Here is a 24,256-nt window from a genome sequence, read left to right on the forward strand (position 1 = left end):
GAGGGCTCTGAGAGAGAGCGAGAGAGAATGAGCAAGATGGAAGTCATGGTCTTTTTCTAGCCTACTCCCTCCCTCCCTCTCTCTCCCCTTCTCTCTCTGCCTCCCTCCCTCTGTCTCTCCCTCCCTCTCTCTGTCCCTCCCTCCCTCACTCTCTCCCTCTCCCTCTCTCTCTCTCTTTTTAGCCATTTTTATTGAGGCATGGTTGACCTGTAAAAAGCTGTATATGTTTAATGTGTACAACAGTCCCCAAGAGTTTGGGGATAAGTACACATCTGTGGAACCATCACTACCATCAGGGTCATAAACATACTCATCTCCTCCCAAAACCTGTATAATCTTTATTATTATTATTATTATTATTATTATTATTATTATCATTACCTTTATTATTATTACCTTTATTACCTTTTATTACCTTTAACCACTTTATTACCTTTATTATTATTGTTATTATTACTTGTGTGTATGCTAAGAGTACTTCACATAGATTCTACCTTTGTAGCAAATTTTAAGTATATAGTAGAGTATTATTAGCTGAGGGCATGATGCTGTGCAGTAAGTCTACAAAACTTCTTTATCTTGTCGAACTAGAACTTTGTACCCTTTGGCCATCACCTCCCCCATTTCCCCTAACCCTCAGCCCCTGGCGTCCACCATTCTACTCTCTGCTTCTATGAGTTTGTATTAGAAGCCACATATGAGTGAGATCAGACCGTATTTGTCTTTCTTTGGCTGACTTATATCAGCTAGCATAATGCCCTCTAGGTCCATCCATGTCATTCCAAGAGGCAGGATTTCCTTCTTTTTTAAGACTGAACAATAGCGCATCGTACATATATACCACATTTTATTTATCCGTCCGTCCATTGAGGTACATTTAGATTGTTTCCCTATCTTGGTATCACCTAATCCCTGAAGGGACATCCCATCGCTGGGTTCTGCTTATTAGAACAAAGTCACAGTTGAGGGGATTGCACAGGGACGTGACTGTCACAACGCAGGGATCTTTGGGACCTTCTTGGAGTCTTTCTGCCGCACGTAGTAAGGGCTCAATAAATACAAGTTCACATCAGCTGTAGTGCCAGATAGCCATCCTTAGCAATGAGATGCGTGCCCCAGGGCTTCATGCAGCCCTTGTTCAGATGGAGTTCAAGTTGGTTGTGACTTGCTCGAGCAGTTAACCACCCGAGCTGTAGGTCCGGAACTCGTGGGGTGACTTTGCACCCATGGTTTGTTCTATAAGTGCGGGCAGTTCGCACGCTTGCGTCTTTAAGTTCTGGTAAAGAAATTGAGGAGGAAGGGTGGCCTAACGCCGGAGGTCTACTATAGGATGACAGCAGGCCAGCGTGGTGGGCTGGAGGGTAGCTGCGGAATTCGGAAAGGTTGGACTGGCGCTTTGCCACTGAGATCTCAGCCCGGATGTGGCACGTTAGAGAGAGGCCTTCCCTGTGTGCCCAGTTGGAATTAGCCATTGCTTCTCACGCCACCTTCCTAGTCCTGGCATTCTGGCTCCCTTCCCTGCTCACTTCTTTGTCCGTCGTCTTTGTCCCCCGTGCGGACTGAGCCCTGGGAGAGCAGGGGGCTCGGCTGTCTGGGTCCAGACGTGTATTGTCGCCACCACGTGTGGGGCTTGGCAAACAGTTGACTCTCGGTGAACACTTACCGAGTGTGCCGAACCCACAGATGTGAACTGACTCTAAGGAATTTTTTGGAAGTTGTAGTATCTTCATGACTTCCACAGGAAATGCCACTTACTCAGTTCACATGCAAGATACACTAATTTGTTAAAAAGAAGAAAACAGTCTGAAGGTGGTGGGGTCGTTTTGTCCCTGCCACGGATCGCTGGTGGCCGTGAGGCAAGCTGTGGCACGTCTCTGGGCCACAGCCTCCTCAGAGGATAAAAACAGGGGCTGCACATTGGGGCTCTTCACGCTGCTCTGCGCTCGGACCCAGCTCAGGCTCAGGAGCTCTGGTTTTCAACACTGGTCTACCGTGTAAGGTTTGGTTCGAAGAAAGGGTGGAAAGGGTGCTGTCACCAGGAAAAAGAAAAGCTGGACACCCACAGGGATTCCATGCCCACTAATGGCCCTTCCTGCTCCGCAAAACCAGGTGCCCAGTGCAGTTCTTTGGTCTGATAAGGGTGGGCATCTGTGGCCCACGAAGCTTGGGATCAGCAGAACCAGCAGGAAGGGCAAGCCTAATCCTTTTGGTGCAGGTGACGTAGCACCCTTTCCAAGAACATGAAGAATCCCCTCTTCCTTCCTTTCTCCCTGCTTCCCCCCCCCCCACCCCCCAGCCTCACACCTCGCTTAAGCCCGCATCGTGCTGCCTTTGAAATGTTAGCATCGATTTTTTTTTTTTCTTTTTTTCTCGTTGACTAACTCATTTCGAGATTTCATTTCTGGCACTGCATCTCCTGCCAGATCGCCAGAGCTTCCAAGCTCCAAGTTTTATAATTAAAATTCTGTCACATCCCCCGAAACAGTGCAAATTGTGCCATTAAGCCTGGCATAAAAGATTTGCAAGCACTTCACCTAGTAATTTAAATATAATACTTCTGGCAGCTTTCAATTTCTGGTATTTTTAATTCTAATTAAAAAACTATTATTGAACGTTAATATCGTCTGTACGGCATGCTGTTGTGCCTCTGTGCTCCAGCTTGGCCGGCTAGTTTTAAACAAACAGCTTGGCTGGGTGGCTGTTGCTGCCCACGTGGTTTTTCCTGGCCTTTGGGAATCACCAGGTCCCAGGCATAATTAGTATAAATCAAAATCCTCTAGACTATGACAGGAAAATGGTATGTTTGAACAGCAGCTTATTAAAATGACCTACTTAATTTAAGAAAAATATTGTATCCACTTGCACGATAACCTGGATGCTTTCCCTGACAGATTTTATAATATTTCTTCCCTCTCCCTCCCCCGCCCCCTTCGTTTTTACAAGAAAAGGAAAGGGAATGGAAAGGCCCATTCTACTTCATCCAAGGCGCAGACCCACAGTTCGGGCTCATGAAGGCCTGGTCCACCGGGAACTGTGACAGCGGCGGTGACGAGTGGGGGCAGGAGATCCGTCTAACTGAGCAAGCTGTTCAGGCCGTCAACAAGTTGAAGCCCAGACCCAGATTCTTTGTTCTCTGCGGGGACCTCATCCACGCCATGCCAGGTAAGACTTGCACGGGGCCTGGGGCCTCCTCTGCTTCCTCTGGTCCTGAGTGCATTTGGGCAGAGGAACAGATTTCTCTTGAAGAGACGTCTTTATTTAGGAATGGCTCACTCCTTCCCTCCATGGCTATTGGAGGGAGTATCCTTGAACATCAGAAAACGCACGCTCATTTTATATTTAGAATTTGGCGAGATTGATCGCAGTAATTAGGCAGAGCTACAGTTCTGATGATCTGAGCTTACTATGAAAAATGGAACAGATTCCCATGTGTCACCTTTATTTCCAGGGGACAAACTTGAACTGCTTCCAGATACCATATCCATAAATGTAACCTTCTTCTCTTGTTTCTCCTCTTCTGACACTTTAATTTCTCCTGTATTTGTTAGTGCTTTTTCATTTGCAAGTGACAGAAATCTAACATAAACTGGATTATTATTATTATTATATTTTTTATTAAAACTTTTTTTATGTTTTAATTTTTTTTTTTTTTTGAGAGAGAGCAAGCAGAAGTGGGACAGGGACACAGACAGTGGGAGACACAGAATCTGAAGCAGGCTCCAGGCTCCACGCTGTCAACACAGAGCCCGACATGGGACTCGAACCCACAAACTGTGAGATCGTGACCTGAGCTGAAATCAGAGGCTTAACTGACTGAGCCACCCTGGCACTGCCCCTATGTTTTTAAACATGTGTGTTCCTTTATGGGACTGTGAAGTCCAGGGGCCTCTCTGGGCTTCAGGTATGGCTGGATCCAGAAGCTTAGAGTTTGTGATCGGGACTTGGTTTCTGTTGCTCAGCCCTGCTTTCCTCTGGGTTGATTTCATTTTTAGGCAGGCTGTCTCTAGGTAGTGGTCCCTGGGAGCTCCTACCAGAAACCATAAGAGAAAGAAAATGCCTCATTCTTGGTGGTCCAATCAAAGTCCCAGACCGGCACTCATCCTTCATCCTGCTCTTATGGCCCCTTGAAACCAGGGTGTGGGCTCATTTCCACTGCAGCAGTGTGGTCTGAAGAGCGGGATGGTTCCGCACAAGAAAAGTGAGATCGAATGTAAGAAACAACAGGTGCCTTCTAGAAGTCTCTTGCGTTTTGTTTCTTCTTCTGATACCTTCTCTCCCAGGCAAGAATAAAGTCCAGTGAGCAAGTACAAGCAGGTGGAACCTCCACCTGCCCATCAGAGAGGTAGCGTGCACTCCCATGTCCACTGTTAGTGGAACAGCGGTCTCTGCTTTTGGAGCAGCAGTGGCTTGAAGACCATTGCAGAAAACACTGCAGTGGCCACACGTTTGCTTTGGCTAATACCATCTTGTAAACCAGGACTCTGGGTCCTGATGTGATTTCCAGTGCCTTTACAAGCTGAGGCACTCTACAATAGGCTGGGTTGCATTCTTTTTTCAAGCTTCCCTTGTCTAGCAGCCAACCTATCGAGAACAATCCCAAAGTAAAGATGTGAGGATGGAAAAAGGGCTGCCCGGAATCACTCTCCCCAAGTCCAGTGAGTGTAATGAGCAGGAGGAACCCTCAGAACTCCCCTCATTCTCCGTTTACACATATTTTATGCAAAATCATGAATGTGGACATGCCCATGTCATTGGATGGAACCCAAGGGCGGTCATCCCCGGAGAATCAGCCTGTCCTGCTATTGGGCTTCTACAGAGGCGGCAAGGTGGGAAAGAAGGAAACTAAGGCAGTGGATAGAGACCTGAACTAGGGTGGATGCCAGCTCCACACCTGCCACTGATGTGCTGGGTGAACTTGGACCAGTCCCCTTACCTTCTCTGGGCCTCCGTTTCTGAGCCCATCAGTGCAATAAGCATTCAAAACCTCGACCTTGTAGGGCTTCACCACATGGGGGCAGGTGCAGGGGGTGGACATCTCAGCAGCTTGGAGCAGAAGCACATTCACACTCGGTCACCCTTGGTGACCACAGGATGCCCCAGTCTCTAAAGGAGTTAGAAATCAGAGTAGGACCCAGAGTCTTGGTTGACAAGGTAAAATCAGGGTAATATGCCAGTTGACCAGATTAATGCTGCTTCCCGATGGTCTGATTTGCTGTTAGCTGGGTGCTTTGGCATCATTTGGCCCGTGTGCACTGTAGCATCAGCTAGATCTCTCATTCTGGACCATCCAGTGAGCAAAGTTCTGCTTTTCCTGGACAGTTGAAGGTCAGATTCCAAATCTACCGTTTTTATGTGCAGCGATTTCTTTTCTTTGCAAATAGAAATGTTACAGGACTCACTAGAATGCTATAGCATGTTTTCGTAGATGTTTACCAACTTGTTCCGAATTACATTAATGTGTTCAGTCATATTTCAAAATAAGATTTAAAATAAAAGCTCTCCGTGCAATCTCATTGCTGCTTCAATGAAATATACTGAGCATAGTAAATTAAAAGATATGGTTTTTATGCTCAACTTTTCCCGTTGGTCAGAAGACCTTGTAAACGTGAACTGGCAATCTTTTGAGCACGTATTTTATATGCAGTGTGACCCGAGCAGAATTTGTATCTGTTCTGAAGAGTTGGACTGTTTTGGATGCTTGTAACTGAGCCAGTGGAGGGACTGTAACTGTTTTGAATATTGTGGTCGGAGATTAAGCAGAACGTTTTAAAGCTAGTTACCATTTTTTAATATGCAATTAGCGGCTTCCTCCTCATTTAGCTCATATGCAGGGGCAGACACTAGAAAAGTAATTATTTGCTTTGACTGCTTAGCACATTGTTAATTATCAGATGCATATATTAATAGGCAAATAAAATCAGAAAGCATACTTTTAATTCTACCATAAATAATATCTTGGGCCAAGTAGTTTTAAGTTCAAACTGGAGCAAAAGAACTTTATGAATAATGCTTGTTCTAATGAAAGTCATAATGCACTTTTCCATTATAAATATTCACCATGGGGCATCTGAGTGGCTCAGTCGGTTAAGCGTCAGACTTCTGCTCAGGTCATGATCTCGCAGTTCGTGGGTTCGAACCCCGCGTCGGGCTCTGTGCTGACAGCTTGGAGCCTGGAGCCTGTTTCGGATTCTGTGTCTCCCTCTCTCTCTGCCCCTCCCCTGCTCACGCTCTGTCTCTCTCTGTCTCTCAAAAATGAATAAACGTTAAAAAAATAAATATTCGTCATGATATTTGTTCACCTACACATACTCAGCGTGTACACACTGAGTGCCAGTAACAGTGCCAGATGCTGTGGATATAATGGTTGGAGATGAGTGAGCAGCCCTTCTGTGGAGTGTAGAGTCTGATAAAGGAAGTGCAAAAGGAAGGACGGTGCCAGGGCCTGCAGGGAAAGCCTAAGAAATGCAGGACAAAGTCCAGGTAGTTTTGAAAGACATGTTTTCACTCTGCAGATGTCTTTTTGGTTATGTTGGTATTTTCTTATTTTATGAAGCTTCTCAGTGGTAAACGCATTATCAATAGCAAATGGACATTTGTGCTCTTGAGACCACTGATTTTCGGTCCATCACGCTGAAGCCCAGGGTACTTTGTTTGGTCGCCCTGATGTGGAGGCTCTGACCCCCTGATGCTGCCCGTGGGAACCTTGCTCGGTTTCGGCAGTCATGTGAGGAATCGACAGGTGGAATGGGATGATGCCATTCGAGTACAGGGGGTCCTTTCAGCCTGTAGAACCGTTTGTTATTAATGTGTGTGTCTGGCCTGTTGATTAAAAATTGCCACAACCAAACAAAACAGATAGTGTGGAACAAATTCTTCCCTGGATATAAAGGCTCCTGGAAGGGTTCTTTGTATATGGTCCTCTGCTTTGGGCAGCTGTTACATGATTTCACGTCCGTGAATGATTCGGCCTCTGGAAATCCTGCAAATGTAAAGCGAGGCAAGCCCGCACTAGCCTTATTCCTGTACAAGGTGTGTGAGTTTTGTGTGGCTGCTGTAACAAACTCCTGCAAGCTCAGTGGCTTGGAACAACACACAATGATTGTCCTGCAGTCCTGGAGGTCCGAAGTCTAGAAGCCCTGGGTCTGCAGCGCTGTGGCCTTCAACAGGCTTCAGCTTCTGGAGGCTGCCCACCTTTCTTGGGTCATGGCCATTTCCATCTTCACAGCCAGCAGCATAGCGTTTTCTCTCTTCTCTGACCTTTGATTCATCCTCTTCTATTTTTTTTTTTTTTAATTTGAGAGAGAGAGAGAGAGAGAGAGAGCAAGGGAGGGCAGAGAGAGAGAGAGGGAGAGACAAAATCTCAAGCAGACTCCATGCTCAGCACAGAGCTGGACATGGGGCTTGATCCGATGACCCTCTGAGCATGACCTGAGCTGAAATCAAGAGTCAGATGCTCTGAGCCACCCAGGCGCCCGTCATATTCTGTCCCTTAAACCTACCCTCCTGCTTCTTTCTTATAAACACCCTTGTGGTTATTGGCCTTCTCCAATAACCCAGGACCTCAAGATCTGATAAAGATCTCCAGCTCAAACTTTATCACATCTGCAAATTCCCCTCTTTCCGTGCAAGATAATACATTCACAGGTTCGGGGGATTGGGATGTGGACGTCTTTGGGGGCCACTGTTCAGCCTACCACACATGGGATGCAGTTCAGGGTATGTGCCAGGACCAGTGCTGCTAGCTGACCTACCCATTGGAGTCATGAAAGGAGGGTGTCGTTGCTATTTCCGTGTGAACTGGTGGTCAAAACTGGCTCAGGGCAGTTAAGTACTTTTCCTGGGGTCTCTCAGCTTATAGGCGGTGGAGTCAGGATCTGACCCCAGTCCAGCTGTGTTCCAACCTCATGCACTTCACACGGCAGCCTCCCTGCTCAAAGGGTGGTCCCCAGGATAGCAGTCAAGAGCTTGTTTGGAATGTGAATTTCTGCCCCACCCAGATCTGATGAGATGGAATCGGCATTTGTAAGAGATCCCCAGGTCTTATTACTTATGGGCCGTAAAGTTTTGAGGCGTATTTGCTAGACAAAAATGCACCAGGCCCTGTGTTTTTTGCACTAGGTACAAATTTTGTGTGTACATTCGTGGTTTGTGGGCATTCTCTTCAACTGTTAAAGATAATGGTGCTTAACAAGGGGGCTGTCCCTACTTTAGCCTTCCCAAGCTAAGCCCTCACAGACAAATGTTTTTTTTAAAAAAAATTTTTTTTTTTCAACGTTTATTTATTTTGGGGACAGAGAGAGACAGAGCATGAACGGGGGAGGGGCAGAGAGAGAGGGAGACACAGAATCGGAAACAGGCTCCAGGCTCTGAGCCATCAGCCCAGAGCCCGACGCGGGGCTCGAACCCACGGACCGCGAGATCGTGACCTGGCTGAAGTCGGACGCTTAACCGACTGCGCCACCCAGGCGCCCCGACAAATGTTTTTTTTAAAAAAAAATTTTTTTTTTCAACGTTTATTTATTTTGGGGACAGAGAGAGACAGAGCATGAATGGGGGAAGGGCAGAGAGAGAGGGAGACACAGAATCGGAAACAGGCTCCAGGCTCTGAGCCATCAGCCCAGAGCCCGACGCGGGGCTCGAACTCACGGACCGCGAGATCGTGACCTGGCTGAAGTCGGACGCTCAACCGACTGCGCCACCCAGGCGCCCCAATGTTTTAAGTTTGTGGGTTTTGCTTGGCTTCCTAAACACCATTTTGAGCAACTACAACAAAACAGAACTTGTCCAAAGTATTCAGGAAAGCAGTCACCCATGTATGCTTTACAAGGATTTGTATGCGGAATGGTTGGGAGAGTGAGGACGGGTTCTTTGATTTGGGTTATGTCCATGTGCCTAATCCCTTACGTGCTCTTCCAAAGTCCAGAGAGCTCTGGAAACTAAGAGTTTTTCTTAAGTTGGAAAACTAACTCAATTGGCAGCAAAATCGACCTGAACTGACACGAGGATATTTATAGTCTTTCTTTATCCTACTTCGTGGGAATATTCATGTGTTTTGCCAGCAAAATATGACTATGCTCCATTACGGGGTGTTGCCTGAGATCCAGCTCAAGGGGTTATTTAATATGTGCCCCACGCCCAGTATTGCTGTTTTTAAAGTTTGAAAAACTGCAACCTTCAAAGCAGATCTGGCCCCTCGGGTTTAGGATAAGAACATGATGAATCTGCAATATTGATAAGGTTGGATTTATGGATGAAGAAGCCTTTCATCACTAGAAACCGAAGGCTTTTTTCCATCCCTCCAATTTAACTTTCTCCCGAGGTAACTTCTGCACACCCACTGCACGGTAAGCATCTCAGTTTCTAAGTTAAAATGATCCCAGGATCTCTCCTATTTAAATTTTGGGCACTATTTTTGTTGGGACCAAAGGGACTGAATATGAAAATGGAATTGAATTCAGAAATGACTCTGACAAATTGAAGGAGAGGATATGTGCACCGAGGTGATGTTTGCTATAGATAAGTGCAGAATAATCCAGTTAGGTGGAAAAGTCTTAACTTCAAGGCAGAAAAGGGCTGGATGTCTGCAGATACGGCTGTAAAGGGCCAGAAAGTAAAGGAACGTGCAGAGTGGTGGTTAGGAATGGGGAGATGCTGTGGGAATGTAAAGTAGGATTACTTGTGGACGGGACTGTGGTTTTCTGAAAAGATCCAAGTGAAACCTGAAAAAGGACTCAGTTTGGTAGCTCTTTGCCTTAAATGAGATGTGAACAGGTAGGCCAAGGTCCAGATAGGAGTCACCGCGGCCAAATGACCCCCAAGACACCTTTCCCAGTTGGAGATTTTAATTCGTGATGAATGGATACAGTTGGGAAAGGAAGCGAAGATGGAGTGCTTTGGTGGGCCGGGCTTCAGGCAGAGAATAAGCCGTGTGTCCTTTTGGCGTTCACGTAATCCAGGAGGGTTGGTGTTCTTTTTCCCCCAACTGGGCAGACACCAAACACATGGACATAATTCTGGTACAAGACAGACTGTGATAAGCAAAGCCTCAGAGGAATTGAGAAACAAAGCCAGGAAGAGGCCTTATCACATCCCTGCGACCTCTACCAGTTCACCTTCCTCCAAGCTTCATTCTGAGATCCTACGGGGCAGTTGCAGGCGGGGAGGGGTGTGTGTTTGTGTTGGTTGTGTGTTTTCATCCAGTACCCAAAGCTGTTGAGCGTGGCGAAGGTGTTCACTGAATGCAGGTCAAACGAATCACTCTGTTTCCAGTAGTGCTTAGCAAGTGGTCAGCACGTGGGAGGCCCCCAGTACAAATTTCTGGATTAGACGAAAAGTCAGTTCATTTATTTACCAGGTCTCTCCTGAGTGCTCACTTTGTGCAGGCAGTGTTCTAGGTGCTTGTGCTGCCTCAGCGAATACAACAGACAGAAGTCCTTGCTTGACCTAGAAATAAGGGGCACGGACACATGGAAACATGGCATTCTTTTTTTTTTTTTTTTTTTTTCCTTCTCATTCTGATCTTTTGTAGTATTCAAACTCGGGTTGATATGGATCTGTGTTATTATTTCATTAGATTATTAAATGATACAACTGATACGTGAATATGATCCCTTTGTAAAGATTTAGCATCTATGTCTAGAATCAACTGTGTAACGTCACCCAAGTCCTTCCCTTGGGGTCACCATATGTAAGATATATATATATATATATCTGTCTTATAAATGTCTTTATTCAGTACATGTTGTTCTGTGACTTCCTTTTTCCCCTTCTGCCTACCTGGAAAATCCTTGTATGTTGCTACATAGAGGTTTATGTCGGGCTTTTAATAAGGGCATTGCCTTCCATGGATGAGATCTTGTAATTGGTTAATCCTCTCCCCTGGTCGGAACTAGGAGTGATAATCTCCTCCTGTTGGAGCTAATCTAAACAGTGCTGCCATTGGACATTCTCCTATACTGCCGGTCAGTTTTCCTTCAGGCTTGAAGTTGGGTGGATTGGCCGGGTTTGGGATCTGCTGTGGCATTTGCACGGCCTGAACACCGGCCAGGTTGCTGCGTGCTTCCCCGAAGGACATCTCTCAGGGATTGACCCATACTTCCACGTTATCTCTTCTGTGCCACCAGCATCTCAGTCCCTCTTATACAAGCGGTAAGTCCCGGCAGTGCCCACCCTACCATCGCTACTCAGAAAGTTTCCACTGGACCAAAACCTCTTGTCCCTATCACAGTAGGGTTTGTTGCTGCTGTGTTTTGAAAAACAGCTCAGTTAACTTAGGTGCATTTCCTCACCTGTGTGATTAGCCTTGAGTTTTTCATTTTAAGTGCCTACTCCGGCTCCAGGAAATGCTAAGATTTGAAGACGCTTTACCAAACACCTTAATAGCCAGCAACATAAAAGGGGTCATATGAGAGCAAGGCAGTGCTCTGCCTGGGATGGGAAGTCCCCAGCCCCTGGCATGGGCATGGCTGTGAGCCTCAGCCCTCCCAGCAGGTTGTGTGTGGCTGAATGCTGAGCAGTGGTAACCCAGAGCAATCAGCCAGCCCCGTGGCTCCCTAGGTCCTTCACATCCATTATGAGCCTGTTAAAGCATCTAGGCAATCAGCGACAATACCTTCCTTCTGCCAAGGCTGATTGAAAGTGGTTTGAACTAATTTACCTAATATTACTAATTAGGGAGCTTGGAGCATTACTTGAAAAGTTGTTTCTGATTAGGTGTGTGATCAGCAGTAGCATTGCTGGCAGCCATGATTGTCCCCTCCCCCAGCCCCCAGCACGTGGTATCACTCAGAAGGGCTGTGCTCCTTGCAGGCCGTGTCAACTCTTTGTCCCCAGTCAGGGCCTCTTAACCTGCTGTGTGCCTTGGGCCCCTTTGGCAGGTTAGCAAACAACCTCTGGACCACCACTCAGAATAATAAATTTTTAAATTTTTTTTTTAATGTTTATATATTTTTTGAGAAGAGAGAGACAGAGCATGAATGGGGGAGGGTCAGAGAGAGAGGGAGACACAGAATCCGAAGCAGGCTCCAGGCTCTGAGCTGTCAGCACAGAGCCCGACGCGGGGCTCGAACCCACGGACCGTGAGATCATGACCTGAGCCGAAGTTAGACGCTCAACCGACTGAGCCACCCAGGCGCCCCAAAATAATAAGTTTTTAAGTGCATAGAATAAAATGCATAGGATTTCAAAGGAAACCGATCACATTGAAATACACTTATCAAAATACTTTAAAATTATTTGATAGAGTAAAATGCATACTTCTTTGTTGGTCTGTTACACAACACAGTCCAGCAGGGCTAATGACTACCATAATTTCAAAGTGGTGCTGAGCTTAAACAATGCCATGAGGTGTCCACAACAACTGTAATGGGATATGAAAAATCCTCGTGGTTTCCGTTGGTGACAATCACAGGAGCCTTGATAAGACCTCTGTGATTTTCTGCTTAACTTAATAGTAGGAGGAAATGCTAAATATCAGAGGTTAGTGGAAATGCAGGTTTTTTCCCATCTAGCTTCACAGATCCCCGTGGACCCCAGATTCAGAGCCCTTATCCGTGTGCACATATGGACACCCTGTTGTTTGCCAGCTGGAGCTGTCTCGTCGTAGTCAACTTGTGGATATTATAATTGACCATAGTATAAACTCAGTGGCAGAAACGCTACCTTTAGCTAAAGGCTAAAAGGCTTCCTAATTATGGCTGTGAAAGTGTGGATGTGTGATTATTCAGTGAAAAGACATGACAGGAGCTAGTGAACAATTTCCTTTTGATTAAGGGCGGGGTGGGGGGGTGGCGGGAATCTGTATTCTTTCTCTCTGGTTTCCAGTGTTTGGATCAAAAACATACTATTGAGAAAGCCTTATCACATTGGTTTATTTGTTCCATGAAGCATTTGGGAGGGCTTAAAACAAATAGAAGCACACAAGGAAAAAATATAAGTAAGAAATGACCAGTCAGGACCAAAGAAATTATAAGTTCATGTGTGAAGTCAAGAGTAGAGAGAGGGAGGCAGAAACAAACAGGCAGAGCTTAAGGGCCCGTGGTTGATAAGATGTTGGTTTCGCCAGAGACAATAAAGACGATTGCCAGAGAAAGAAGATCAAACCCATATCTAAGAGGGACACAGCTTTTTCTAGAGTGTCGTAGATTTAAAAGAAAGGTTTCATGAGGATTGCTTTCTGGGGCACTAAGTGATGTAATGTCCGGCAGGGGGACTGCTAGAGTCCAGTTTCTTAAACTGGGTGTTAAGTCCATCAATAGGCTGTGTCCAACCGGTGAGCCCCATAAAACCGGGCAAAAAACCCCCAGCATATCTGCATAGATGCTTTGGGGAGTGGAATGGGGAGAAGGACTGTAGTCCTCAAGGACTCCATGACTCAAAAGAAGGTTAAGCAACCAAGGAGCTGACCGCCCCTGCTTGTGGCTTCCGTCTGAGGGCACTTTCCCTCGAGGGGAGGTGAACATAGAGGCCATTGGGCAGAGAACCTGTGGGGGTCTGCTCTTGAGCCCACTTCCAGTTTCTGCCCTGCCCTGGGGAGTTTCCAGAGACAGCGGATGGATGCTGCGGAAGCTTGTAGAGTTCCCTGGTAAATGGATATTATCATATAGAACCCGTGACTTCCTCACGCGCACCTAGCTGACTGAAACATTTATACCTCTCCTCTCATTGTTTTTCACTCTAAACACTAATTTCCTGGAATTGGCACATTTTCCACTTTTGATGGGCCTATTTTCTGCCACTAAATGAAATACTAAAAAGGGAGCATGATCCCAAAGGGGTTCAATTATCAGGTAATTGGTCAAGTGATTAGAATGTGAAATGAGAAATATAACAAGAGGCTGGGATGCAGCACATTTAAGTGCCAGAACTGCTGAAGGTGCCTGTTTTGTAACCCTCAGAATTTAGAGACTCGCCTGCATGTTTGGAATTCTAGATTGTTCCCCTCTAGTTCCTGAGTAGTTTATTGGTAAACCATGGCGAGTTCTTTTGAATATATATTATTTGGGTTGTATAAAAAATTTACTGTCTCTTCCTTCCTTTATGTATTGTTTGGGCGAAATACTGCTGTCATAATCCATAAATATTCTTGTGAAGAAATTCTATGTTGATCTGTAAGGTAGCCACTTTAGACATTTCACTTGGATAATAGATTTTGCTTCATCTTCCCCCACCCCCGCCTCCCGAAAACACAGTGAAGCACTTTCCATACCTTACCAAAGCCCCCAGTTGTGTCGAGCACTTTATTAATTGCACCCCAAGTTGGCTCATAGTACAGATTCAGCAGTGTGAGTCGCAGGAAACGTCTGGGAGCAGCCAGTGTAATAAGCTGTAGCTGTTAGATGCAAAACTAAATGAATTTTGTCTAATAACATGTATAATTTAAGAAGTAGTAGAACCTGATTAAGCTTGATCTGTTGGCAGTGTGGCGCCAAATGACTACGTGAGTAATGCTTAGGCTTGCAGAGTTTTAGATCAATGAATTTGCGTAGCTCAATTAATAAGGAGAAGATAATGGAAAAGATTCGAGATGGCGAGATGGGATTACGGCTCTGTAAATTCTCTGGCACTAGATGAAACTAAATGTTTTTAATTGGAAGGAATAAATCCTTTTCTTAAGTTTCCACTCAAGGCTGCTTTTGCCGCGCGGTCCCCAGTCCCCATGTATCCCAGAGCAGCGTCCTCCCCCTCTGCTGGTCTGCTCTGGCCTTGACCGTCTGTAGTCCAAGTCAGGCCAGTCGGCTGTAATTCGTTGGCTCGTTTGTGTGATCAGTCACAGCAGGTAAGTATGGGGTGGTGGGGGGCGGTCTGCCTGGTCCAGCTTAGCGAGAAGCAGGCCCAGTGCCTGTATAGCCTCAGGAGACGTCCAGCAGGCCCAGGAGGGAGGCAGGGAGCGAGAGGCTGCACAAATGGCATAATCTAATCTGGTGGCCTTCGTGAGTGCCGGCGGCTGTGAGGGAAGGCGTGCTGGGCCGGAGCGGCTTCCGTGCAGCCAGAGCACTCTTGGTAGCCGCGCTGTGCTCACGGTGTCAACGTTGACATCAAAGCCAGAAGGTATCCAGAGAAGTAGTCTGCGTCCCCACCCCCCCTGGTGTACTTCTCCTCCGAGAACGCCACACTGGCTTTTCATGAAAAATGATAGAAGGGCAGCAAGCGTACATACACTGCGTGCACAGTGTTTTGTAAAACAACAACATGGGAGCAGAGACGAGCCAGCATCTACTTCTCTTGTTTCTGTTCTCTTCCATGGCAGCGTGTGCAGGTGCCCGTTGCTGTTTTCAGGGCGCGAGATACCAGAGCGTGCGTCACCTGCCCCCGACTGGTGGGCATTTGGTTGTGTCCCGTGTTCTGTCATGACCAGTACTGTAGGGCCCCCGCGTGACCCTGCACCTCTGTGCACACGCGCAGCTGTTAAGAATGCGGCCGTGAAGTCCACGTGTTTAAATTCAAATCCTGGACCTCTTCTTTACCAGCCCGATAACCTTGGGCAAATTACCTCCCTCTCTGGCTGAGTTTCCTTGTCTGTAAAATGCGGATGATAACGGTACTTCGCAGGCTTCTCATGAAACTTTAAAAAGTGCTTAGAGTGCGGTCTGCAATTTAATACCGTTGTACAATAATCACGATTATTCCTGCCAGTGGCGTTTAAAAAAATTTGTTTTTAACATTTATTTGTTACTGAGAGATAACGGTAAATGAGGTCTGGAATTTAATACCATTGTACAATAATCACGATTATTCCTGCTAGTGGCATTTAAAAAAAAATTTTTTTTTTATTTATTTTTGAGACAGAGACAGAGCATGAGCAGGGGAGGGGCACAGAGAGAGGGAGACACAGAATCCGAAGCAGGCTCCAGGCTCTGAGCTGTCAGCACAGAGCCCGACGCGGGGCTCGAACTCACGAACCGTGAGATCATGACCTGAGCCGAAGTCGGCCACTTAACCGACTGAGCCACCCAGGTGCCCCTAAAAAAATTTTTTTTTAACGTTTATTTGTTACTGAGAGACAGAGTGTGAACAGGGGAGGGGCAGAGAGAGAGGGAGACACAGAATCTGAAGCGGGTTCTGGGCTCCAAGATGGCAGCACAGAGCTCGACGTGGGGCTTGAACTCACGAGATCATGACCTGAGCGGAAGTCGGTCACTTAATCGACTGAGCCACTCAGGCACCCCTTGTGGCGTTTTTTAAATGAGAGCTTGTTATTGACATAGAATTCCCATACGTGTATTTCACCCATTTAAAGTGTATAGATCAGTGGTTTCATCTATATTCACGGAGTTGTGTGACCATCCACCATCCACTTCAGACATTTTCATCCATCCCAAAAGAAGCTTTGTGCCCATTAGCAGTCATTGCCTGTTTCCCTCCAGCCCATCCTCATCCCCGGCCCTCCTCAACCGCTAGCATACTCTGAGCCTCTGTGGATTTAGCAGCTCTGGACATTTTGTACAAATGGAATCCTGTAACACGCAGTCCTTTGGGACTGGCGTCTTTCACTGGGCACCATGTTTTCAAGGTTTGTCCACATTGCAGCACGTGTCAGTGCTTGCTTCTTTTTCATGTCCGAATAATACCGCAGCCTGTGGATAGACCACGTTTATTTATCTGCTTTTTGTTGTTAGCCCGTGAGATAAACTCTTAGTGGATTGTTGAATTATGGAAAGAGCCCGGATGTCATCGCCTGTTGAATGGCTAAGGAAGATGCGGTATATATGTACAATGGAATATTACTTGGTCATCAAAAAATGAAATCTTGCCATTTGCAACAAGGAGGATGGAAGTGGAGGTTATTATTCTAAGCGAAATAAGACAGAGAAAGATAAATAGATGATTTCACTCACATGTGGAATTTAACAAAACAGATGAACATAAGGGAAGGGAAGCAAAAATAAGGTAAAAAGCAGAGAGGGAGACAAACCATAGGAGACTCTTAAATATAGAGAACAAACTGAGGATTACTGGTGGGGTGTTGGGTAAGGGGATGGGCTAAGTGGGCGATGGGCATTAAGGAGGACACTTATTGGGATGAGCACTGGGTATTATATGTAAGTGGTGAATCACTAAATTCTCTTCCTGAAATCATTATTATACTCATTATATGTTAACTAACTTGCATTTAAGTAAAACAAAATACATAGGGGCGCCTGGATGGCTCAGTTGGTTGAACATTGGACTTCACCTCAGGTCAGGTCATGATCTCACAGCTTGTGAGTTGGAGCGCCATGTCGGGCTCTTTGCTGACAACTCAGAGCCTGGAGCCTGCTTCGGATTCTGTGTCGCTGTCTCTCCCTGCCTCGCCCCTGCTTGTGCGTGTGCTCTCTCAAAAATAAATAAACGTTAAAAAAAAAAAAAAAAAAAAAATATATATATATATATATATATATATATATATATATATATATAATGTATTCCAAAAAAGTAGATTGTTGAATCAAATAGTAATACTAAGAAAAGTGGGGCTTTGTTCTAATATGTGGCACAACTAGGACATTTTAGTATTTTTATCCTGTTGCTAAACAATATCCCTAGTGACCCACAAAATCAAACTTACTGTGTTCTGTGTATGAACCTCACTCCTACACTGCCCCCCCCACCCCCCCCACCGACAAAAGAAGTACAAATAAAGGAGAAGGTGTTGTTAATGTGGAAATGGCAGTCCAGGGCACTAAACAGAAGGGAGGCGGTGGAGAGTGGCCACTCTCTTTGCCTCAGGTAAACCCCAGTTTGCCGTCTTCAGCAGTTGAGAATCAGTCTCTTATCATAAGACTCTTAACTCTTCATCCTTCCCAGTTTTCATTAAGGATATTTTGTCTGAAAATGTTGGAAACTAACTAGCAGGTTCACGGAGTGGAGTTCAGCTGCTGGTATGTGTGGCCACCTTTTCTTTCTTTTTAAAATAATTACTTCAAAAACAGTATTTCCTGGTTTGTTCCTCATCATTAGGTAAACTGAAGTGGCCACAGACATTGTTACCATAAATAGTAGCACTCAGGGTAGCGGAGAGCCACCAAGGCAGGTAGCTGTGTTATTACGAAATCATGGTATTCTTGTCCCTTCCTCCCGACAAGCAAACAGTCAGGTCTGACAGCTCTCCCAGCACTGCCCAGCTGGTTATGGGATGGTGGGCCGAGCCCAGCCCCAGAGCTCAGAGCATAGCCCCCTTTTACTGGACCCTCGCAGAGCACAGACGTCCTAGAGAGAATGGCACGACGGGCCAAGGCTGCATGAGAACTAGGGGAACTGGGTGAAGGCGGGTGGGGACAAGTGTTCCCGACTTGAATTTGATGACAGCCACCCCTACATGCTTTTTGTTTTAAAAAAAAAAATTTTTTTTAATGTTTATTTCTGAGAGAGAGAGAGACAGAGCATGAGTGGGGGAGGGGCAGAGGTGGGGGGGGTTGCGGTGGGACACAGAATCCAAAGCAGGCTCCAGCCTCTGAGCTGTCAGCACAGAGCCCGATGCGGGGCTTGAACTCACAGGCCGCGAGATCATGACCTGAGCCGCAGTTGGTCGCTCAACCGACTGAGCCACCCAGGTGCTACCCGCTCCCCCCCCCCCCCTCAACATGCTCTTTTGGATCTAAACCTACACAATACAAAATGGTCTGTCTCTGTGTCCATTTAAGGGTGAGGCCATGCAGGTCTGTGCAGATGGAAACAGGTGCCATTTATTTGCAATTTAGGCCATCCTGCCAACCCTGGGCCACATCAGTATTATCAGGTTGAGGTTAATAGGATGATATTGTCATGGGAGTTGCTTTTCTTTGTTTAATAGACCAGGGCAGCAGTACTCAAAGATGTTACGTTTTAAAATTTCAGTTATCGGTAAATTAAAAATGGTCCCCAGAGTCCATAACCCAGGGATCTCCAAACGCTTGATACATGCTGTGGGATGTGGGAGCTTTGCAGCAATTCTGAATGGAAGACAGCTGTCTTTCTTTTTTAATGTTTACTTATTTCTGAGAGAGAGAGAGGGAGAGTGGGGAGGGGGGTCAGAGGATCCAAAGCAGGCTCTGCACTGACCGCAGAGACTTGAGGAGGGGCTTTAAGGGACATCTTTCTCGTTCCTGGTGACCAGGCCTGCTGACAGCCCACGCCAGGACCACTGGGCCCCCAACAGCAGGAAAAAGCGACCATATCATCATAGCAGCCCCTAGACTCACCAGTGATGAATGCCACCGTCTTCTTCAGACTTTTAAAATCACCATGTGGAACTCTTTTCGTTCCGAGACATGTAAAGATTTTTCTACCTGTGAAAGGTGAACTTCATCAATTATTTAGAAAAGACAGAATCAAATGCTTGCAGTGGATGCTTACGCTTGACCTCCCCGTGCATTTGAATGCCATTGTCCCTCCCCAGGGAGGCAGAAACCACCTGCTGTGATTGGAGCCAGATGCCCTGATGCTCTTTCTGGCTTCCCTTGCAGCTAGGACTCAGGCACGTGACCTGGTTTCAACCACTCACATCCGCCTGAAGCAGGTTGTGGATCTTCAGCTGTAGACACAGAAGAGGTAGGGTCCGTCCTGGTGAGGGGTTCCACCTACACCCACATTCCAGGGGCAGCAGTGGGCAGGGTCATGACGTTACTATCATCTAGCATGGCCATCCACAGTGTCAGCGGGCAGGCCGGGGTTGGGGGCTGCGTCCAGGCCAGTGTTTCTCCCTGGAAGCATTTTTGCATGTGATTTGTGGTGCTGCTTCTGCCCTTTTATTTAGCCTTGCAACCTGGTTCTCCAGCTTTCTTTGAATCCCAACTACCTCATATCCTTTAGTAAATTGCTACTCTGCTTAAACTAGCCAGAATCACTTGTTTGCAGGAAAGAGGCTGACCGCTGGAAGCTTGCACGCTGTTTCTTTTAGGTGCTTCCCAATTACTCCCCTGACCCCGGTCCCCAGGCCAGAGTTCACTCTGTGCTTCTCCGTGGGTGTCTGCCTTGTTCCACTCACGCCTCACTTTCATCGTGAGAAACCCAGACTCACTGTCCTTAGAGCTGCCTTTCCATCTGGTGGCGTCTCATTGTTCCTTCAGTCATAAGGATGTTTACTTTCTGGATTCATTCTTGAACCACCTTTCCTCCTCGCCTGACCCCTGCCCAATGCAGCCCGTCTTCTGTAGCCTTGACTCCCCTCCACTGTGTTAGCCCCGACACTCATGCCAGGACTTTTGCAGCTGTCTGACTGAGCTCTCTACCAAGAGTGTGGCCCCCTCATCAAATTGTCCACCTCCACTGCATCCTGTGCTCCTCCTGTCACCCGTGTGGTGTGCTTACAATAGATTGCCTCCATCCGGCACACCTCTGTGCACCCCATCCTGCAGGGTGACTTTGCAGCTCCTCCCCTCGGGAGATGGAGGGTGTATGTCGTGTTCCTTTCACCTCTGGTTTGCAGAGGGGTGGTCTGAGCCAGTGATGAAGAGCACAGGCCACAACATCCGTCTTCCCTGCCTGGGTACCAGTCCCAGCTGCATCCTGTCATGGCTGTGTGACCTTGGGCCTCCTCTGTAAACGAGGCTAATGATGGTACCTCCGTGCAGAGGCTTCTTGTGGGGATGATGCAAGATAAAGAACATAAAAGGGCTGGCACAAAATACTCATGGAATAAATGGTGCTGGGCCATCCTCCCCATCCCCCTTTGTCGTCCTCCATCTTTGTTGTCGCTGTTGCCATTGTCCTCGTCATCGTCAGCATCTCTTCCTTTGAAACTCAGCTCCGATTCCTGTCTTTTGAAGACCTCTCCAGAATCCCCAGTTTCTAATGATTGCTTCTACTTCGAAACCCAATAGTCGGTCTGTTTCATTCCTGTGGTGCCTGGCTCGGTCTGTCATCTGCATTTGTCTGACACACACAGTCTCGTTAAGAGCCTGGATTTCGGAGTCAGAAGACATGACTAATTAACTTGTGACTTTGGGCTAGTTACTTAATGTCTTTAAGCCCGGACTCTGTACAGCTGGAAAATCATGAAAATGGAAAGCATAAGCTGTGCCAGGGGACACGCGGGAGGACCGGCTGACACAGTGACTGGGGACCGTTTTGCACAATTCCCTCCCGGCTTGGGAACCTCCTGAAGATAGGTTCTCTGCCCTTTATCCACTTGTATCCCAGAACCTCCCTACATAGTAGGTGTTGACAGCATCTCCACTTTTCGGAGACAGACAGACCTGAGTTGAAAACTGAGTGTCATTTATGAGCTGTTTGTGGGCAAGTGCCTAGACCTCGCTGAGCCTCTGCTTCCTTAGCTGGAAGCCAGGGGCGGTGACCTCTGTGCTCTCGGGTCGTCTGGGGGATGAAACAAGGCCATAAACTACAGGGCCTCTGACTGGCTTTGTTGGTGGCAGTGATGGAGTAATGTCCTCACTTGTTTTCCTTTATCCTCACTTGACGCTGTGCCAGACCGAAGTGACTAGATCCTCCTCTGCCTTTCGTTCCCATGTATTTTGTTCTGTTTCAGAGCAACCCTAGCTTCCGACGAAATGTATTTGGAAACATGGTATTTTCAGCCAAATGCTCTGACACACCGCCGTCTCCTGTAAATAATTACACAGTGTTTTTAATTTGGTACCATTCGAGAGCATGCTGAGAGGACCTTTTCTCCTTCTTTAAAAGGTTGCCACTAGGATTGTTTTGGTAGATCATCTGGAAGGAATGAAGCACGTCATGGATGCAAATGGTTATTTACTCGTGGTACCTGTGCTGCTAGGACACCCCCACTCCTTGTGTGGCGTATCAGTGCCTAGAGTCTGAGGCTCTGTCTATGTAATGCCAAGTGCTCAAAGGGAAACCAGTGAAGGCATTCAGTTTCATGGGTTTTATTTACAAGCACGTCCCGGCCCTTCTGTACCGTTCAGGTAGGCAAACCCTTTAGGAAGACCGCATTGCACGGGGCTCCTAGCATCTGTAGTGATGCGTGTAGCTAGACCGTGGAGTTCTGTGTTACTCCAGATTAGGGTGGCCACCCAGCCTGCTTTGAGAGGGCCTGTCCTGGTTTCAGCACTAAAAAGTCTCACATCCTGGGAAACCCCTTAGTTCTGGACAAGCTGAGATGGTTGGTCGACCTCCGTGTGCTATAACACGGTCTTCCTATACCCAGATTGTAGTTTGTGAAGATAGACATTTCTCTGGGCGTTGTAACTAAACATTATAGAAGTGAGATATGGAGCATTGTTGGTTCATGCACTTCATGTAAATGCTCACGACTCCATGGGAAGAAACCCCCCATCAGGGATGTATTTTGGGAGAGCAGTGTCGTCGAGGTCTGCAAGTTTGGTCTCAAGGATTAAAGATGTAGCCTAGGGGCCCTGGGTGGTTCAGTCGGCTAAGCGTCTGACTCTTTATCTCGGCTCAGGTCACGATCTCGCGGTTCCTGAGACAGAGGCCCCACGTCAGGTTCTGCGCTGACAGTGCGGAGCCTGTTTGGAATTCTCTCTCCTCCTCTCTCTGTCTGCCCTTCCCCGACTCTATTTTGCTCTCTTTCAAAATAAATAAACTTAAAAAAAGTAAAATAAAGCTGAACCCTAAACTTCTCCAGACACCCTCTGACTGCTTACTTTTATCCGATTTATCATTTTGGTGATCTGCTTTCCTGGTATCGCTCCGCAGAATCACTCCCTGTTGCTAACTAAATCCGTCTCTGCTGCTCCTTCCCCTGGAACAGCTTGCACAGAGCCGCCACGTGTGGTTCCACACTGTTGCAAATCACCCCCTCATTGCGGTGTCTGCCCTTGTGACCTTCCGTTCCGGGGGCCCCTGTCTGTCCACAGACTGTCCATGTGGACAGCGTGCTCTCTCAGTCGCCTGTCCTGTGGACATATCCTTGTACCATTTCAGAGGCTCTGTAGCTGAACCGACCTCTGCCTCTTGGAGGCACCTTGCAGAGCCCACTGTGCTGTTTAAGTGTGTCACTTAACTGGGATTTAAGTGTGTCACTTCACCGGGATTTTACTCACACCGCCTCCAACATGTCTTCCCCATTGGCTGAAGGTGTCCACCTGTTTTCATATGATGAAGCAACAGAGAACAAACTAATATCCTATGGATATGAGCCTTCTTAAAAGTATTGATCTGTATCGTAAGAATGATCTAACATCCTAGCTAGTGGATGTGGAAAGAGATACATTGAAATGCTTGCAAAACGGTCACCCTGAGAGAATTTCAGTGGTCAACCCACGAGGGTCACTGTGACAGTAGTCCAAAATGATGCTGTTCCTTTGCCAAGAAGCACCCCTCAGAGACGTTTGGCCCCTTTTTTTGCTACGTCCCACCTGAGAGAGAGAAAACTGCCACTTGCCTGGAAGCTTCCTATGCGCAGGAGTTTTATAGTGAGTCTGACCCCAGCCTCTCTCTAATTGATCCACTGTACAGAGAAAAGTTGGTATTCTCCCTGTTGGCCTCTTCCTCCCAGCACTAGACAAGGTCCTGTGAAAATTAGATTTTTATGAATAGACTGCATGCGGCAGAGGATCTTGGAGGTCTCTACAGTTTACCCTTCTGCAGGGGGAGGAATGAGCATGTGTGTGCGCCCATCCCCTCAATTTGTTCTATCGTATGCGTGCGGATCACATTGAGAAGTTGTGTCGCCCTCTCCACCCCTGCAGCATATTGAGAACAATGCTGTTAGCGTGGGGGGACCTTCTCTTGGGAGGAGGAGTGGCCTCTGTGTGTGCATGTGCACGTGTGTGTGTGTGTGCATGCACATGCGTGTGCAGTCTCTAACCAACAAGCAGGTGCTTGTGGACGTTGCCTTGAGCTACGAGGGCTTCATCTGGTTTGGGTTTGGCTTGAAAACATCCTGTCAGAATGATCTAGGGACAGAGCCCGTTTCAAAACCAGTATTTATTGTTTCATTTATCTTCCTGCAGAGTCTGGAAGTCACATGGGTGGGTTCAAAGGCCACAGTGCACCTGGGTATGGTCTTTGTTATTGAGACGCAGTCTGCAGACCCGATGTCTATCTTCTACCTGACAAAACTGTGCCACACAAAGAAATAAAAGGTTGGAGCCAGGAGTGACGGGCAGCCAGGGAGGAAAGCTGCCAAGGACCCCAGGGAGGTTGCCTGCGCTATAGTGAAATGAGCATGATGAACTTTTCAGGAACCCAGAGCCTCATTCGTGGCCGTCTGGGGTCATCCCTGTCCAGGTTCTTCACAGCCCACACGGGAGGAACATTTTCCTCCTTTCCTGGGTCCGTCACCAAATAGGGCTGGATTTCCAGAAGGCTCAACTCTGACAGAATAACCGCAAAAGGGTGGGGGCTCCCCTAGGAGTGT

The 24,256-nt window shown here is 47.1% G+C and overlaps 1 protein-coding gene across 2 annotated transcripts in view; it reads left to right on the forward strand.

The window, feature by feature from the left end:
- The window catches only part of CPPED1 (calcineurin like phosphoesterase domain containing 1), a 110,726-nt gene that overhangs the window by 15,460 nt on the left and 71,010 nt on the right, over positions 1 to 24,256 (forward strand). For both annotated transcript variants that reach the window (XM_045462446.1, XM_045462447.1), the window contains exon 2: positions 2,944 to 3,162. In XM_045462446.1, coding sequence (XP_045318402.1) covers positions 2,944 to 3,162 — 219 coding nt within the window. The remainder of the gene's footprint in view (positions 1 to 2,943; positions 3,163 to 24,256) is intronic.

This window comes from Leopardus geoffroyi, chromosome E3, assembly GCF_018350155.1.
Source record: "Leopardus geoffroyi isolate Oge1 chromosome E3, O.geoffroyi_Oge1_pat1.0, whole genome shotgun sequence".
In the NCBI taxonomy this organism is placed as follows: Eukaryota; Metazoa; Chordata; class Mammalia; order Carnivora; family Felidae; genus Leopardus; species Leopardus geoffroyi.